Genomic DNA, 18,717 nt, shown 5'->3' on the forward strand with positions numbered 1-18,717 from the left:
TTATCAGTTCAGCAGCAGGGGAGTGAAGTGTTAATTGCTTGTGTAGCATTCTCTGATACTTTTCTTCACATGGGGCGTGTAGGCTTTTTGATTAAAAGTGTGTAAATCATGCTGTAAATGGTTGTTTTTCACATTGTTAGCTCCTTATGATCTCATCCTACTGAGATTTTTTTTTCTAAGTTAATTATGCTTACATATAGTCCATAGCTTGATTACGAGTTTAACAAGGTGAGATCTTTTGTATTTTCTTTTTTGTATAAGATGTAACAATTGAGTACAGATGTGAGACATTCTTTTAATTATATCCCTGCCAAATAACAACAGGTGTAAACCAGTTCTTACTTTGATGTTTGTTTTGTTGAAACAATTATTCAATCAAGACACAAAAACGCCAGAATAATGGGCCTCTGTATAAAGTTTCCTCTTTTGTAATGATTTTTATGTCAACCACAGCATGACATCCATGTTGTTTCTTTTGTATGTGACCAAAAACATCTTTACTTTATGCCTTTCATTCGTCTCCTCTCACCTCAGCTGTACCCTTAATAAAATATATAAGGACTTGTGAAAATGGCCATATAAAAATCAGAACGATAAGTTTTAAGTTAGGGATAGATGCAGTTGAGTATGCAACAAAACCCAGCTGTAAACGGTAACACAGTTTATTGTCTGCAGAAAAAAAAATGCTGCAATTAAACATGCCTTGTGTGCTATGCATCGTAATGACTCCCATAAAAAGCTGAGGGCGAGAGGCATTCCTTCAGCAACTTCTGAGCGTGAGGCGTATGTGTAGTGAAACCACAGTCCACACCAGATCTACAGACCCCGTCTCCTTCTCCCCACTCCCTTTTCCCACCAACCGCCCATAATTACGCATATTGGCCTCTTGTTTTATGTCTGTTTTTACTGTACACTGCAGTAGTAATGCAGCGCAAAAGAAAGGGCCTGGTTCTGGATGTCTGGATGACTTTGCTGGAAAAATGTGATTTAAGTAGCTCGATCTCCTCTTAGTTCAATACCCTACCTGAAGAGATGCAATGAAAAAAGGGTTTAAATAGCTGCTGTGAGTACAGTATATCTATCAGGCCTCTTACCTCCTGTACTGTTGTGGATTTCTTCTATAGTGTTAGATTTCACTCCTCATGTCATCACCAGTATGCAGCTGCACAGTTTGACAGTGTGAAAACGACGAAATGATTCCCAGCACTGCCGTAATGAAAATGCTCGCTCAAACTTTTGTGAGAAGTTACATTTAATCTGAGCAGAGCTTAGAGTAGCAGACAATCTTCTTTCTAATTGGATTTTCACTCAATTTTGTCCAGACAAATCAGTAAATGCAGCAGTTGCAAAATTATGTTCTGCATTGTTTTGTAAAAGAAGGCTTTTTCATATTTTTGTAAATATAATTGCACAGTAATATTCATTCCTGTTGTGATTTTAGAGAAAGCCCCATTGAGTCTTATAATACCCTTTGTCATTTTTGGACAGTTTTCCAAGTTGTACCTCTCTAACTTTTGTTTTTTTATCTTTTCCTTAGGGAGATGCAGGCTCCTCTGCAGCAGGCATCAAGGTGAGAGCTAAGCTAACACTAAAGCTTTTTCATTGTTTCTTGATGCGCATTAGGAGATAGTTGCACCAGCTGTTTGTAAGTTCAAACTTAGTCAATCAGCCAATTAAAAAGATTTGCATCACACAAACTAACTAGTTCTTACATAAAGATTATCTATTACTACATATTTACACAAAATAACTTCATAGTTTAACACTTAGCTAACTCAACAGACTCCAAAACTAACATTAGCTTGCTAATTTTGCTAATTATAGTGAAGAGTAAGATTTATGTGGTTGATAAATCTCTCGTGTTGTTTAATAGTGTAAACTTTTGTGAAATTATATCTTAAGAAATATGTAAATATTTTACCTCAAATTACAAAACACTATACTAATAATGCTATAGCCTAAATGACGGTTAGCTAGGTTAAGCTAGCATTCATCAAATGAAATTAGCTGGTAGCGCTAAGCAGGACTGGGAGACTAGAAGTGCTAGGAAGGACTTTACTCACTAACTTATTACCAGAAATGAAGTAGCTGAAAAAAAAACACTCTTACTATGTATTACAGGGCGAACCTGGAGAGCCTGGACGTAGTGGACAAAAGGTAATATTGCACTTGGCTCACATTGTTCTTGATACACTGCAGATAGATGATGGTAGCTTGATGGATAGAAATAGATGAATCAGTGACTGGTGATCATAAGGACTAACCATAGTTATATCCACTTGAATATGTAGTGTTTGCTAGTCTTAATAATGGTTTTTCTGTATTGATAAGGGAGTATAGTTGAAATATTCGACTATACAGTAAGAGAAACAGCTCAACAGGCAACAGCTCTCTTAAACACATTTCTTTACTTTTCTTCACTGTGACTACACTCACCTAAAAGTTTTAATGGAAAAAGGTGAAGCTCAAGTCTGTTACGCAAGATAAAATAGCTCAAGTTTTGACATGAGCATTTCAAACTCAGTTGAACCTCGCTGTTAAAAGTGTAATAAGGATGGTTGTACATGGGGGAGCAGAACCTGACACGTTCATCACAGTGCTCCGACTCATTTTACATTTACTTTGGCTTGATACTTGGTCTGAGCCTGTGTAGGGTCCCAGGTATTTAACTAATACCTCTGGATATACTAAATCTTTTTGGATGTTTTTTGGATGTTTTTGCTCTATTTTACTGTGACGTCAGTCTAGCCAGGTCATCCCATTACATTGCTTTGCATTCGTCCGACTACACACATTTTTTCCAGTTCAAGCAATGTTTGTTTGCTCAATCTCTTTCTCCCATCCAGCTTTTATTCTAGTGTTTGACAAAATTTCAAGCCAACAAAGGAAATCGGGGGAATACTGTTGAAGAAGCAGTTGCAGATGAGATACTAATAAAACAAGCATGCAGCAGAAGAGGAGCTGTTTTCCTGAAAATAAAGTACATTACTTGTCCCTGCTGCCAAGATTGCACCAGTGCCGCATTTAATTACACTTTTTAATCCCAAGTGCTGCACCCCATTAATTTTCCCCTCTCTTTTCTCTGTTTGGACAAACTGGTTCCAGACTGACAGAAGGGCTTTTAGCAAATGTCTTTTTTTATGCTGTGCTGCAAAGAAAACACTTGTGGCCCAACTAATTTTTGACTGCTTTATCTTATCTCTCGTTTTACAGACCTTCTGCTTCTGCTGACACACTTACAAATCATATTTCTCATCATATCGGCCATCACGAGATTGAGTTGTTGTTCCTATTAGATATTACCATTTGGATGGCATTCAGCAAGTGTTGGTGATGTAGTAGTCCACAAGAAAGACTTTTATTCATTAGTTTTACAATGCTTTCATTAGCCACAATGGAAATTTACAGCCCTCTCTCTGATCCCCAGAGTGCCGTTACAGTTGATCATTCTCATGCGGCGCTAATCATTTCTTTTCATATGCCATAAATACAATGGTCTTAATAGAGCGTTAAATTATCCTGAGTCAGAAATTTTGTTTTGAAAGTCTCGCAGAGGCCTCACAAGGGACTTGACCTCTGCTTTTTCCACAGTTGGATTAAGTGACTGTGCGTTACTCAAACTTGTATGTATAATGGGAGTCTGGAGTTCCGACCTTGGTAACAGAGAAATAGGCCAACTCTCAACTTCTCGCACTGCCAAACTCTAACGACCTTGAAGCCACGGCAGCTCTCTCAATCAGCTTTTGCAACTTTAATCCAAAGTATCTGACAGTTTTTCCTTCCAGAAACTAGAACTTTTCACACCTGCCCAAACCAATAAAATCATAAAACTAAAACTCCATTGCACTTGTGGAGGGTTGAGTGTTATAACAAGCACTAATCTCGCTGTCAAGCCATGGTTGCATGAGTTGGTATGAAAGTGCATGTGCAGTACCTTCTACTAGTGCTTACCGCAAGCAAATGACAGTCAACATACACTCATGGACAGCAGACCACTTTTCGCAATTACAGCAGCAGATAGCCAGAAAAACTGTGAAGTGTAAAGTTAATAGAACCCCAAAGAGCCTACAGATGAGGCTTGACTCAGCTTAGCTTGGCTTGGCTGTAACATGTCACACTCTTCCTATGTAGGGAGAGCCAGGACTTCCAGGGCTGCCTGGACTCCCGGGGATAAAGGTAAATGCTTCGCTGTTTTTACCCCCAGTCATTCCCCCAGTGTTGTCCCTGTCCATCCGCTTCAGTCCGTCTGCAGCATAGTTCAGAGCGAAACTCAGCTGACCTATCGTCATGCGTTATGTATGACACATCAAGGTTTCATAATCTTGCTTTTCCTGCTGTTTGGGATTTGTACCGTGACAGCGAGGTTACATCTGCTGCGGTGACAGAGCTACAGTAATACCTGTACATTCAGTGCAGCGAAAAGTAAGGAGCTTAGGCAAACTGACGAGGCCAACCAGTCAATGCTTTGGATCTGAACGTGCCACAAGTCAGCAAGAAATCTGTCTCATTAAGGTTTGTGAATCCCATAGAGGTCTATGAATTAATGATCACACCACTGCAACCCTGGAAAACACTTCAGTCTACTTCCAGGAAGTGGCATCAAGAGGCTCGCTGCAAAATGTGTCAAAACTACTGCGTGTTAAGGAGAGGAAATTTGTTTTTTATTTGATTATTTATTTATTTATTTTTCAAACTAGGCTTTTATTGTTTTCACTAAGGAGCTTGCTTTTTTTTTTTTTTTTTTTTAACTGTTTCATAAAAGAACAACAGCAGATGGTGAAACTAAAGGCACAAACGGCACATAATAATTCACTGCCAGAATAGCAACCACCTCAGTGTATTTCAGGATCATTAGCTTGAAATATAACATGTGAATGCAAGGAATGCTGAAACAAGCATGATGAGATGATGCTTGTTGCTGTTTTTGATGTTGGTTTTTCTCTTTTTGTATGCTTGTAATGTGCTGGCCTTGTAAAAAGCCCTTTCATTTTATATTTTATATACTCCTGTTTTTACTTAAAAGGCCTGAATGCTTGATGGATTCTAACAATATTTTGCTAACGCAGCACTCACGGGTTCTGAGCTTGGCTTGCACTTTGTTCTGCTTCACATTCTTCACTGTTTATCCAATCAAAATTTCAAAGTTTGTGAAGTAAGTGTTCATTACCAATCCAAAGGCTTCCAGAGCGTCTGAACTACTGTAGGTGGGAACTCTGGTTGCAGATGGTTTATTCATGTATTCCAAATAAGTTATTTCGCAATCAAATGACACTTAAATCAAAACAAATCGTGCATCACACCCTCACACAGGAAGTTCACTCCTCGAACGTGAAAGCGCAAATGCAAAAATGTGAAAGCTTCTTCAAAGGTGGCAGAGAACCTGGTTTTTGCTCACACTCAAGCAGAACACCTGTGTGTCATTAAAGGGAGTCATTAATGTTTGTAAAACCAGGGGATAAATTAACAAGCCACTGATCATTTGTGTCTATGTGTGTGATTTATGCATTTGTGTGTGTGTGTGTGTATATGCGTGTGTGTTTGTGTGCACCAGCAAGCGTGTGAGCAGTAAATGCATGCCTGTCGTATCAAATATGTTTGCCCATGCATCTTGTGTATGTGTGTAGTGCTCAACAGCAGCGAGTGGAGCTGTCGCTACACCAAAAATACCCTCTGCAAAAATGAGTAATATTTGCTTCTTTTTTTTCTTTTTTTTTTTCAGGGTGAGCCTGGATTCCTCGGTCCCCAGGGAGAGCCAGGACTTCCCGGACTCCCAGGAACTAAGGTGGGTGATTTCAGATTTCCACAGTAACTGCAGAGATCGTATTTTTTGCAACAGAAGAAGTATTTTCTGCTCATTGTGACCGGGGGGAATTCAAGTCTGACAATGAGATGCAACAGCTTCGACACATCCCATCAGTGTGATCATCACTGAAGTCACTAATTCCTCAGAGTTTATGGTCTTATTATCCATTATTATCGCTTTACCAAGGTGATTAAGCCTCTGTTTCTTCTAAATGTCACTTGGAAGTGGTCAGAATGAGCTAATCCTTTGCCGCTCCCTTTGAGTCGTGACATTATCCCACTGTGGAGCCAGTGGTGATAATCCAGACACACAAGAATTACTGTTTGCATTGTTCCTTTGCATCAGGCTGTTTGTCGTGCATTGATAATCAAGATATATTCGTCTTCCTTTTGTTAGGTTCTCCTGACATGTTTGAGACGAGCGGGGTTTTACCTAATGTGTTTTTTTTTATTAAAAATGTTTCAAACTGTTTATTTTCAATGCTCAGTCTCTAAGTTATCATTACTGAGCAGCTGTTTGGAAAGAAAAAGACAAAGGTTTATTGACTCAACACTGCTGAATAATGATTGTGTCTCACTCGGTTTTAAGTATCAACAATGAAGTAATAGCGTGTGTGAGTTATACCACATCCCCATCTATTGGCTCTCTCCAGTCACTCCACATGAAGAGCAATAGCAAACAACTGTACAACAAAGGATTTGCATTTTTCCCTAAAAGATACAACTTAGAGGACAAAGAAAGTTTGATGCAGATGTTTGTTTGGGGTTTCTCTTAAAAAAAGAATACAGTTAACCTTATCAAACGTCACAATCTACCAGCAGCGCAGATTGTGCTGAGTCAGCATAAATAGCCACAATATACAATGCAAATGTGTTGAGTAAGCAAACCCATGAGAAGGGCGGGATGTTCTTGTGGTAGATTCCTTAGTCATGTCAATACTGCATAACATTAAGGAAATTGGATCATGCCTGATGTTCAGAACATGCATCATAGCTCCTCTGCTGACAATAAAAAGAAACTGAGCCTCGATCAGCAGTTCTCTAGAACTCTGAGAAAAAATCCAGGTTGCAGGAGAACTGTGGTTATACACACTTCAGTTGCTAAGCAGTTTATCCTTTTGTCTGCTCAGGGTGAGAGAGGCGACCACGGGCCACCAGGAAAGGGTGAACGCGGAGAACTTGGACCCGTTGGACCAAAGGTCAGTGATTCTTGCGCATATGTGCATGCGTTCCCATATGTGTGCCTGTGTAGCAGTCCTTTCACCCATGTGGTTGACTGATTTTTTGCTGCCATCTAGAGCCTCCTTGGTCAAAGCACACATAAGAAAGTTCTCAGACTCATGAGCGAGAGTAAAATGCATTCCCAAAGCAATTCAATTCATCCAATATTCAGTTATGTTAACAAAAACAGCTGGCTAAACAATTATAGCCTGTAATAAAGTCAAGGCTTTCCCTGGAGTCTGTGTAAAAGTAAACCAAAAATAAATGAGTTTACCATTGTTTATGTCTGGCACTGACCCAGCAGGTAGCTTAAGCTCCAGTCTAAACTTAGACGACACAGAGTTCTGTTTCACATGCTATTAGAAACCCCAAAAGTGAAACCCTGACTTTATCAATGCCAGAGTTCAAATAAACACCTCCTCTATTGCCTGGCAGTAATGGCATATTAAAAGCTGGTTATTTTAGTGAAGCTGACTGTGTCGCTCTCTCGGGAGGAATAAGAGAGGCTGATGATATTTCCTTTGTGAAATATGAATTGCATTGAATTTTTTATGATGAATTTGGCTTGAACCTATAAAGAGAGCTTCTTTTGTACTTTCAGTTTTCTGTTTATATTCTAAGTACATAGCTTTTCTTTTTTCTTTTTTTTGTAATAATGTTCCCTAAACCATGACTCTTAGTTAATTAGGTTTTCCTATTCACGGCAGGGTTCGCAAGGAGAGGCTGGTACACCTGGTCCTAAAGGGTCAAAGGTGAGTATGGCAGATATGTTTTCTTTAAATCTGGTAGAAAGAGCATCTTGGTGTTAGAATCAGCTAATGAGATTTTGCAGGTGCTCCAGATATAGAATTTCCACTGTTAGATGATCACTGGTTTGTTTAGTCTTGAATGCATTTACTTGTAGTTGTTATTTTGTTATTTAAAAGATAAAATGCTAAATACAAGTAGTTAACAGATGCAAATCATTTTAGCTGCAAGTAGGATTCAGTGCAGGTGGGGTCGTTCAGTTTTTTGCCATAGTAGCAGTAGGATTATTGTAGTTAAATATTGTATCAGGTCTGTCCAATATCAAAATCTGAATAAAATAAAGTTATATTTCTTCTGCACTTCTGTCTTTATCTGAATAATACTTAATGTTGCTGATGAAAAGACAGTATTATACTGTACATCATAGTACCTATTTGGGATCATCATTGTAGGAGAATGTAGCACAAGTAGTTCTGGCAGTTCTTGGGAGCTTTGAAAATTTTTGTTTGTCTATTCACATTAGGGAGAGACTGGAGATAAAGGAGAGTTGGGATCCGCTGGCCCAAAGGTAAGCATCTATATTAAATAAGATAAATGCCTCTATTCTTCCCTCTCTTTAATGCTATTATGATGTTGCATTCTGATTCATATTCAACAACAAAAAAATGTATTTCCCATGAGCTGTTACTCTGCTGGCAGAAAGCCAGTTACTACTCCTATAAACACACACAGAGTACCACCAGGGGGCAGCATTCAATCCTAATCTTGGTCTGACATTTCTCAGATGTTATGTACTGTATGAATGAAATGTGCAGTTATGGAACGACATGCAAAAGTGTTTCAGATGTGTTTCTTGATGTTAACCATGTGCAGGGCCCCCCTGGGCAGAAAGGAGACCAAGGAGCCACTGAAATCATCGACTACAATGGAAACATTCAGGAGGCTCTACAGGTCAGACAAGTCATTACTTAATGCAGCTCATTTCTCACATTTCTATTGCTTCAGAGATGTACGTCACACTGCAGCTCTGCTTGTGTTTACAATGCAGGAAGGACTGCTATATTCATTTGTTTGCAACTAGAGGTGTGGATATCTAGTGTGGATGGTGGATGGGCATTTAAGTATTTGCTTTTCATCATTGATGTAGCTCTTGTTGATATTTCTGTTTTGTAATAATGACTAAGATAATGACTAAGATCTTTCTGAACCGTACCCACATGGTTTAGAATATCTTAAATACTCCAAACATACTCCAAAATGCCAAATAGATGCTTACTTTTGTGATGTGTAAAAGATAAGGCTGCATGCTAAATCTATTCCTTATATGAAAGTACAATGCCATTCATTCAACATGATTCAGGTTCTGTCAGATAAAGTAAGGTAACAGCTGTTAGTTCATGAAGGTTTATTAAAATGTGCTGACACAAAGGTTTCTTTCCTGTGTGACCTCTGAAATCTTATCTCTCATCTCCTCCCCATTTCCACTCCTTTGGCCCACTGCAGAAGATTACCACTATTACAGTAACGGTAAATAGGCTCTGAGTATTCTGTGTATTGTGTCATCTCCACAAGTGATTCATCTTTGACCTCGCATGGGCCCGACCCAATCCTAGGCACCGGTTTGCACTGCCCTGTTGCGCTTGTGCTCCCTCACCCAGCAACATGTTTGCTTGACAGTGAATGAAACTGTATTCAGCGCTGCGTTTATGCTTCTTTGTGATCAGCCGTTCATGCTTCCTGTGTTGCTGGTTGTCTCCTTGAATGTCTGTTCAAAATTCACTCCATCCACTTATGGTCAGAATCATAGTACAAAATAAGTACGTTGCAGTCATGACTCTTTTGTTTTATTTTAATTCTAATTTCTAATTTAATTCATTCTTTATTAGCGAAACTTGATGTTCTGCCCCCATGTCAAAATCTTAGACATAAGACATTTATTGTTATAGTATTGCCCTTATAGTACTTGTTGCATATTCCTAAATGTATGTATTATTCCAGCAAAGAAAAACTGTATGCATTGCAAAGAGAGGGGAAACAATTGGAAATTATTTGACCCCAGCAGCTCATTCACCCCCATCATGAATATAATGAAAATTCAGTGTCTCATTTTAAGAATTTCACCTATTTCCCTGACATCAGCTAAGTTGTAAGCTAAGCTAAGTTCTATGTATATCATTTATTTTCAATGAAAAAAGCTGCACAGACATAAGCTAGGGGAAACTGTTGAAACTTTGCTTTCTACTCTGTGAAGGTGACACTAAAGTTTGTATACCAAAGTGATAAAAGTAACGTTATTGTATTGGTTAGCATGGTAGGAAATTAGTATGTTCAGAGATTCTAGCGTCATTCCAGTGTTTAGTTATAAGTCTTTTAGCTACATAAGCTAAGTGTAGCTATTGTCTCTGCTTTCCTCTGGTTAGTATAGTAGGAAATTAACCTCTTTTAGTGGACCATGGTTAGTGTCACACATTCTAGCACTATTATCGTGTTTAAGCTACGTAAGCCAAGTGTAGCTTAGTAAAAAACATTTAAAATAATAGAAATCATTTAAAGTCGACTGAGTTTGGGAAATCCCTCTTTATTTGTTCCTTACTCTGTGAAGGTGGTACTACAGTGATAAAAACAATGTTGTATATTGCTTTGGCTAACATGCTAAAAAAGATTAGAATGTTTAGCGTTACTACAACTGGAATGAAATTTTTTTGAGAAACATCTTTGTTCTCTGAAACTGAATTTGTATAGCTACATTTGCAGAGTAGCATTTAGTACCAAATCACTGAATCTTACATGAGTTTACATGGTTAACTCGCATAACCCCCCCCCCCCCCAAAAAACAAATCTTACTTCGACTGTCATAGAACTGATGTTTTGTTACATGATCACCCTTGCATCCTAACATCAAAATATGTCATTTTGTCAGTGATAATAATTATATATCCATGTATTCCAGCTAACATGTTTCAGCATGTGTCTTTCAGCTGAGCATCCTGGTCAAAGTTCATAACTGATTGCTAACATATTTTTGTGCTATTTGCAAATTATTTCAGTGTGATGGTCACTTATGTTGTTAATGAAATGCATCTTATTTTTTCCATGTCTGAATACAGTTGTAGTGTCATTCACACCAGAGTTTGATACTGACCTGATCATGCAGACCCATGCAGAAGTATAATTCAGATGTGATAAAATATATAAACTGTGATAAAATCTCCTTTTGCATTTCTTTCTGTGCAGGGTCCTCCTGGGCCTCCCGGGCCAATAGGACCAAACGGTATAAAGGTAAACAATGTTTGCTGCACTTTTTGTCATGATGATAATTCTGCTTCCCCTGAATCAAAATTATGTTTGTTTCCCTTGTCTGTGAATATCACATCGACTTTTCTTTTGTTAACAAAGTCATAACGTAGCAGTTACTAAGTCAGCTTTTGCATTTCATATTGTGTTTGTAAAAATGTTGTCATATGTCACAGGGGGATCGTGGTATGCCTGGTCTCCCTGGACTCGATGGAGAAAGAGTGAGTTGATCTTATATTCTCATGTATAGATGAGATGATTTTGAATTGGTTTTTAAGACTATGGATTTGAGTCAAAATTACACTTAAAGGACATTTAAGATATTTTTAATCTTAGTGTTTATTACCATAATACAACATGCATTTGCTTAAATATCCTCAGGGTAAATAATTAAAATAGTTCCTTTTTAATTGTCTGTGTGTACACGTTTGCTTTCTTCTCTCAGGGCTACAAAGGTTCAAAAGGAGACATGGGAATGCCTGGAGCTTCAGGGGAGAAAGGAGCAACTGGTTTACCTGGCCTACCCGTAAGAATTACAAATCTTCTCTCCAAATATTTTCCAAGACAACGGCCTTTGAGATGTCTGAAATGTTTATAGTCACATGAAATGTTTGTCTATCTTAATAGATAGAAACTACACATGTATCATGAAGCTTTTGTTCCTCAGGGTGTCAATGGGGTAAAAGGAGAAAAAGGAGATCTAGGTCTACCTGGTCCTCAGGGTCCTTCAGTAAGTCACATTAAAGACTCAGCTTTCCATAAATATATTCAGTTACTTGTTATAGATTAGAGATGCTGTTCATTGCAAACTTGTAGAGTGAAATCCTACATCCTCCTAATATATACAGTATATAATACATATAAATATTATACACTAGTTGAACCATAATTTGGTACTAAAATGTATATATTGCAGATTATCGGCCCTCCAGGGCCTTCAGGGCCCCATGGACCACCAGGACCCATGGTGAGTTTTTAAAACAATTATCATCAGTGGACAATATATTGTAATAACCTTCGGCACATCACAGTACTCAATTAATCAAATAATATAAACCTAAAACTACAAACAGGGATTCATGACCATATTAGTAGGTGGAGCCCTCTGAGCAACTTCCTGTACCGTCAGTATAATGCTGTGTAATGTGTCACTCAATCCATGTTTACTCCCAGTCGTGAACAAGCCCAACCTGTTTATAGTTTGGTGTTGTCTTTTTGTTTCAAGAATGAAAGCAGGCGTCACTGTGCTGGCGTTACATCACACTTACACACTCACACACACACACACACACACACACACATATAGATCACTATGATTCATGTTACAGTAAGTCAATTATAAATCTTTCCTTCACTTACTGACCTCAGATAGCTCCTAACAGTCAGGTACTGTATACGTCTTTCATCTGAATAGTTGTGGCCCAGTATACCAGTTTGACTTTGTGTTTGTTTTCACAAAGTCACCTAGGAACAAAAAACTAAAACGTAGAACATGGAGCAGAGGACGTATATTTGTGCCTGTGGGAAACTTCATGGTGCTGCACTTGTTCTAGTTGTCCCGCCTTTTTTTTTTTTTTTTAAGTAGAAAGTTACTAATATTAATAAACGATGATTATCAATGAAAAGACCGACCAGGTGCTTTGCAATCTAATATTTTTCTGCCTTTTGATGTTTTTCAGGGACCCCATGGTTTCCCTGGACCAAAGGTAAATGTCAAAGTAAAAGTACAAGTACTTTACATAAAAGGTTGGAGTCAGTTTGACAGTAATTAAACCAAGAAAGGCACTTTTCTGAGTTCCTTTGACCATTATCCAAATCCAGGTTTTGCAGAGAAATGCTCTACGTGTTTTCTCATGTGATTTTTAAACAATTGTAACACCTTGTGCAGTTGCTAAATGCTTGATACACATTATAAGATACTGTACTTGTTATCACATTTCAATGCATCTTTAAGATAGTTTGACAAAGAAATTCTCAACACAAGAAGACCTCAAAGTCATCTTACTTGTTGTTTCCAAAGCTTTTAACCGCATCTCATGGCCTTCCTCCTTTTGGTTTTTTTCCAAAGTCAAGAATGAACCTTAAAGCTTCTCTTTAAAGCAATTTTTATAAACATTTGAAGCATTTAGATTAGATATCTGTATGTGGCAAACACTTTTTCTTTATCTTCAAAGACTTACCAGTCTATTAAATTCTCCTTTCTGCCACTAATGGAGACATAGCAGATATTAGGCTTTCACTGGTGAAGCAGCAGATAACAATTACAGCAGCTCAGACTTAAAGAGAGTAAATGTAAAGTAGGCATATAAGCGAAGACCCACAGGGGAAGTCTTGACTGAAGGGTGTTAGAGGATGAACCAGAGGAGTGAGTACACATACAGGTGCAACTGCAGGTACAACAACTGTGTCACCTGTCCCTGCTTCCCTCGCCCCCTCACTCTCCTAGGGTGAACCTGGATTGCATGGTGTGAAGGGTATGCGAGGGGAACCGGGACACAAAGGGGATCGTGGACCTCTGGGTCTCCCTGTAAGTACAGCCATGCACCACAGGATATCTACAGCCACAGAGCCTTTATTTCATCAGACATCCATATAAAACCCTTATTTCTATTTTAGCTCTGACAGATTTTTGGTTGTGCGTTAGTGCACACAGTTGATTGTGTGTTTGCGTGTGTGTGTGTGTATGTGTGTGTATGTGTGTGTATGTGTGTGTGTCTTCTCCATTTTCTGTCCTCATGTCCATTTTCCTGGGCTGACTAGCTTCCCGTAACACACACACACACACACACACACAGTGTAATTTAGTTGTTGTAAACCCTGCCATCAACCTGTCCTAATAACAGTGTTCATCTGGTACTAATCCCGCCTTGTTCATGTCACTCATACCTCCATAACCACACAGGGAGCCTCCGGCTTGGACGGCAAGCCCGGAATTAGGGTGAGTGTCATGTGACCAAGAGGCTTCACCACCCAACTTCTCTCTACTTCTCTCCCTCTCACCCTCCATACAGTCCCCCTTTTTCCCTCAGACTTTTTACCCACGTCACCTCCTTTTTATTGTGTTTCATTGTGACTGGAAAGAAAGTTACATAAGCTTCTGTTGGATTTTTTAGATCTTAGCAAACAAGCCACACTGAGTTTACTTCACAGGAATGGGGCCATACACAAAGCTGTTACAGCAGGCATTTCAAGGCTCTCGTTTGTCCCGTGTTGCATTAACTCAGCATTAACACACACTCATACATTAACTGTGTCAGCAGTGTTGTAAATGTTCTTTGTGGCCAATGCACGTGTATCAGCCGTAGCTCTGTGTGCTGGTTGTAGGTCAAACCACGTGGGAATATTGTACATATGTGGATGCTAAACATGATTCTTGCTTTCCATCTGCTGTTTGTTTGGAAAATCAACTTTATTTTGAAAGGCCAGCTATATTCCAATGATGTAAACTCACCATGACAACACCACTCTCTGCAGGGCATGGACGGGCCTTCAGGTCCAGCTGGTCCTGCTGGGCCAAAGGGTGACATAGTAAGATGGATTTCTATTTTTGACTTGTTTTTCACTGAGGATACAATATATTTAAACTTTCATTTTAGGGGTTTATAGCACTAGTTCATTTCAAAGTGATGGCGTATGATTTATATTATTGTAACACTGATTAATTTGTATTAGGGTGAGAGAGGAGCACCAGGCGAGCCAGGACCAAGGGGACCTTATGGACTACCTGTAAGTTTGATGAGGATATTATCATATCATGCAAATAAGTCAGCAGCACCTTTGATTCATGAAAATAGACTTTAAAAACCAACACTATTGGATCAAGAGGAGACCAAGTGATTAACATTGAGCCACAAGCTCATACCAGTTGACCTAAAAATTGTTGAACAAAAGCAACAGCCACACATGTAGCGTGCTGCATTTTGAAGTTACTGACTAATAAAGGGTCTCATATATTAAATGATTCAGTCACACTTAATGTTCAGAGGCATTTCCTCTGGATTTTGCTTAAAGTGGGCATCAGTATAAATCACACATCGCTAGCTGGCACATTCCCCACATATCGCAGTGGCACACTTAAGTAAACTGACTTCCACACCACCCTCAGGAACACCTCTACCATCTTTGCTACAGTTTAAATATTGTCTCTAGTAGTTCTTGCTGTGTGACTATATGGCATATGTTGTTTATTTTCAGGGAGCTGCCGGAACACCAGGCTTGGATGTAAGTGTGTATAACTTTATTTGCTCAGGGCAGAGAGACAAAAAAAATGCCACCAGGATCAATGATGTTACAGTGAATCAAATGGCTTTTTCCAGTACAGGAATGCTTGGGGGAGGGGGGGCTTTTGTACATAGGTTATTGCAATTGATTCTGGTGAATTGCTGCTTTTGCCTTTGAGTGGGATTCTTCTATCTATAAGCCAATTGCATTAACAATAGCAATTATTTCTAGTTGCACATCCATGTACTCTCTCTTGAGCTCAGTTTATTTTGCTTTTCACCTTCCTTCTCTAAGCTTCGGATGTTTTTTCTTTAGTTTGATCCTGTTGTGTTTTCTTCAGCTCTGTAAGGACAGGAAACCCCTCTTCTGTCTTTGCTCAGTAAAGCCAGAGTAATTAAGTGGAGTTGTACCTTTGCAGGGGTTGCCAGGCTTAAGGGGAGAGAAAGGCGACGTTGGGGAAAGAGGAGAAAAGGTAGATGTAGATATGCTGTAGTGATTTGTCGATTAAAACCCTTAACATTACAGAGGACTGATGTCAATGGACAGTGACAGGAATTGTGGAGGTGTTTATGTAGTTTCTATACTGAAGTAGTTTGTGACACGTGGTGACATTGTAGCTGGAAGGAATAAACACTTAAATTATTTGAGATCTATTTTTCTGCATCCTAATGAATCCCTTTATTTTTGCAGATATTTTGAACACGGTTCAAGTTGGCTTCATTTTAAGTTTGTTTTGTAGCAGCGGCGACTTCTCGATATTCTCACTCTCAAACCAATTGGAGCTCTATACAATGTAAAGCTGCCTTTGCATATAATATCATCTCCAGCCCTCTCAAATCAGCTTTTGTTCTCCACCTTTGAATGATTTACCATCTCATTTCTCAAAATCACAAGTCCAATGTCATTCTTTAGGCATCCAAAAGTGACTTCAACATGTTAGATCAAACAAGTCCATTGACAACAGGCTCTTAAAATTCACATTTGATTTTCTTCTGTTGTTCCCATGCATGAACATAAACTGAAACATTTCACTTCCTTGAATTCTTGAGCCTGTTGATAACTCTTCCCGTGCTTGTGTAAACAGTAGATTCTATCTTCCAATGCGTAATCTGTATGTCTGACATTTACTAACACTTTTGACGTGCTTTCTTAGATGTTTTTATGTCTTGGAGAAACTGTATCCCATTCCTTGGAACACACAGATAAACATACTTTGGCGTGGCTCTGTGAATCTTTGTATTTACCAATCATTTCAAAGCACAGAACAGATCCTATCACTGCTTCTCTCAGGTATTTAGCAATAACTGGCAACACTGAATGTGACAGATTATGATGCTACTTTTGAATTAACACAATAAACAGGTACTACTAGAGCACTTTTAATAGAGTTATGAGTCCTAATATATGTTTTTTTACAACACTTGCATGCACATATATATATATATATATATATATATATAATTATATATATATATAGATATATATAGATATAATATAGTTACACTTTGCTGCACATTCATACCATTACAAGTACAATTATATACCGAACATTACCCATTTCATCTTATCATGGCTGAAAATGCTCCTGTGCTATTACTAAAATATTCTTCTCACATAATTTAATTTCAGTTTTCATTTATATCCACTAACATTTTGTAACCCGTCTTTTATTCTGAAGGGATACAGTTTGAACTTGTGAACAGTGTGTAGTAAATTTAATTTTGTCTTTCTGGAGGTTTTTTCCCTGCTACTCTTTCTCATCCTTTGTGCCCTTGACACCCCTTTTGGCGATCAGCTGTTTTCCACTCCTTCCCACTGTATCATTCCCCTTTTTTGTCCTCTTCCTGTCCTGAGGAATGTTTTTAGAATACCCAGTACTGTCTGGTATCCCCTCCCATCTAACACTGACGATGTGTCCTTCTCCTTTGTGGACCATATTCTCCCTTTTTTAATCTCTCCCCTCCTAATAGCAGTGCTGTCCCAAATGTTCAAAAAATGATTTTAACTTGACCAAACCATTGTATCCACAGGGGGAGAAGGGAAAGAAGGGCAAAAAAGGGCCTAAGGGCGAGAAAGGAGAACAGGGTGCCCCTGGATTAGATGCACCCTGCCCATTGGTATGTCCCAACTGTGAGATGGAAATCCTCTCCCAGCCGTGTAGAGCAGTCGTCCCAAAAGAGGATGAGCGCCCTGTGGCGAAACAGATACCTAGCTTCCACCAGACCGCAGCAACTGAAACACAGAGTCTATTACTTTCCTGAAACTTTGCAATTCAGACACAGAAACATGCCATTAGAAACTGGAAAACATATAATTGGGCTGGATTGTGGTATCGGCAAGCTCACAGGGCAGCTCCCCTCACGTCCCCGCCCCTTGTGTCTGCCACAGTGGACAGATGCAGGGGTTAAGGGTCGTCCACCTCTCTCCCAGTAACACTCCTAGGTCATCTTTGCAAACAGGGTTTCCGGGGATTTAAGGGTGAAAAGGGGGAACCAGGGCAGCCAGGTCTGGACGGGCTGGATGCCCCATGCCAATTGGTACAGTATTTCTCTTTTTCCTCCTCCTCTTACCCATGCATGCCTCTCACCTTCAGTCATTACTGAAACAAAACCATGCATGACCGGAGAGCTCGCCAAGCATGAATACACCTTAGTTGAATTAAACGTACAACTACAATCCATTTATGAAAAAAAACACACACCAACAATTACCTCACTAACTTTCTGACCGCAAGCAGCCTTTTTTTTTAGATTACACACATTATTACAAGTCAAATATACAACATAAACATATGATTATAGATATAAGCGATATGTAATTCTATCCCTCTAACTGAATCCTTTCAATCCCTTGATTAAAACTGGAGAAAACATTCTGCTTAAAATCCCGTTTCCTTCTTGCTGATTCTTACATGGACCAGTTACCTTTTAACCTGATGCTAACACAGACTCCTTTACTGATGAGTTACCCATGCTACGGGCGCACGGACCCCTCCTTTACTATGTTAACTTCCCTTTTCCCTTCCTGTATTTGTACCAATTGGGCCAGACCATGACGAGAAGAGAAAAATCAAAGATTACCTTTGCTCCAGATCTTTTCAGGCAGATAAAAATGAATTTCTGATTGTTTTTTTTTTTTTAATGATGTTTTCTGTTTCTGAATCAATGCTGTGTAATGCATGGAGGCTCTTAACAGTGTGGTTAAAAAATATGAGTGGTACTGAAAAAGTCTTGAAATACCATTGGTTGTAATTTGGCATACTGTGTGTAAACAATGAAATGAAAGAACCATAGTAGGTAGGTAAGAAAAACATTCACGTCACAAATGTCATCTCATTAAATTACATCTTCATTCATTTACTTGACCCAGCTGCCATAACATTATATTAAGATAAACACCTTCTTTTGTTATAGTGTCCCCAGATCGTATTAC

At 38.9% G+C, this 18,717-nt stretch overlaps 1 protein-coding gene across 1 annotated transcript in view; it reads left to right on the forward strand.

The window, feature by feature from the left end:
- The window catches only part of col25a1 (collagen type XXV alpha 1 chain), a 138,021-nt gene extending 120,133 nt beyond the window's left edge, over window positions 1-17,888 (forward strand). The window contains exons 15-36 of the mRNA XM_022758765.1: window positions 1,538-1,570; window positions 2,122-2,157; window positions 4,132-4,176; window positions 5,720-5,782; window positions 6,933-7,001; window positions 7,731-7,775; window positions 8,294-8,338; window positions 8,644-8,721; window positions 9,274-9,297; window positions 11,005-11,049; window positions 11,241-11,285; window positions 11,510-11,590; window positions 11,732-11,794; window positions 11,981-12,031; window positions 12,744-12,770; window positions 13,511-13,591; window positions 13,967-14,002; window positions 14,539-14,592; window positions 14,737-14,790; window positions 15,259-15,285; window positions 15,704-15,757; window positions 17,745-17,888. Of these exons, the coding sequence (XP_022614486.1) occupies window positions 1,538-1,570; window positions 2,122-2,157; window positions 4,132-4,176; window positions 5,720-5,782; window positions 6,933-7,001; window positions 7,731-7,775; window positions 8,294-8,338; window positions 8,644-8,721; window positions 9,274-9,297; window positions 11,005-11,049; window positions 11,241-11,285; window positions 11,510-11,590; window positions 11,732-11,794; window positions 11,981-12,031; window positions 12,744-12,770; window positions 13,511-13,591; window positions 13,967-14,002; window positions 14,539-14,592; window positions 14,737-14,790; window positions 15,259-15,285; window positions 15,704-15,757; window positions 17,745-17,888 (1,200 nt within the window). The remainder of the gene's footprint in view (window positions 1-1,537; window positions 1,571-2,121; window positions 2,158-4,131; window positions 4,177-5,719; window positions 5,783-6,932; window positions 7,002-7,730; window positions 7,776-8,293; window positions 8,339-8,643; window positions 8,722-9,273; window positions 9,298-11,004; window positions 11,050-11,240; window positions 11,286-11,509; window positions 11,591-11,731; window positions 11,795-11,980; window positions 12,032-12,743; window positions 12,771-13,510; window positions 13,592-13,966; window positions 14,003-14,538; window positions 14,593-14,736; window positions 14,791-15,258; window positions 15,286-15,703; window positions 15,758-17,744) is intronic.
- Window positions 17,889-18,717: the final 829 nt, after the last annotated feature.

Source organism: Seriola dumerili, unplaced genomic scaffold (genome assembly GCF_002260705.1).
Source record: "Seriola dumerili isolate Sdu_G_001 unplaced genomic scaffold, Sdu_1.0 BDQW01000309.1, whole genome shotgun sequence".
Classification (NCBI taxonomy): domain Eukaryota; kingdom Metazoa; phylum Chordata; class Actinopteri; order Carangiformes; family Carangidae; genus Seriola; species Seriola dumerili.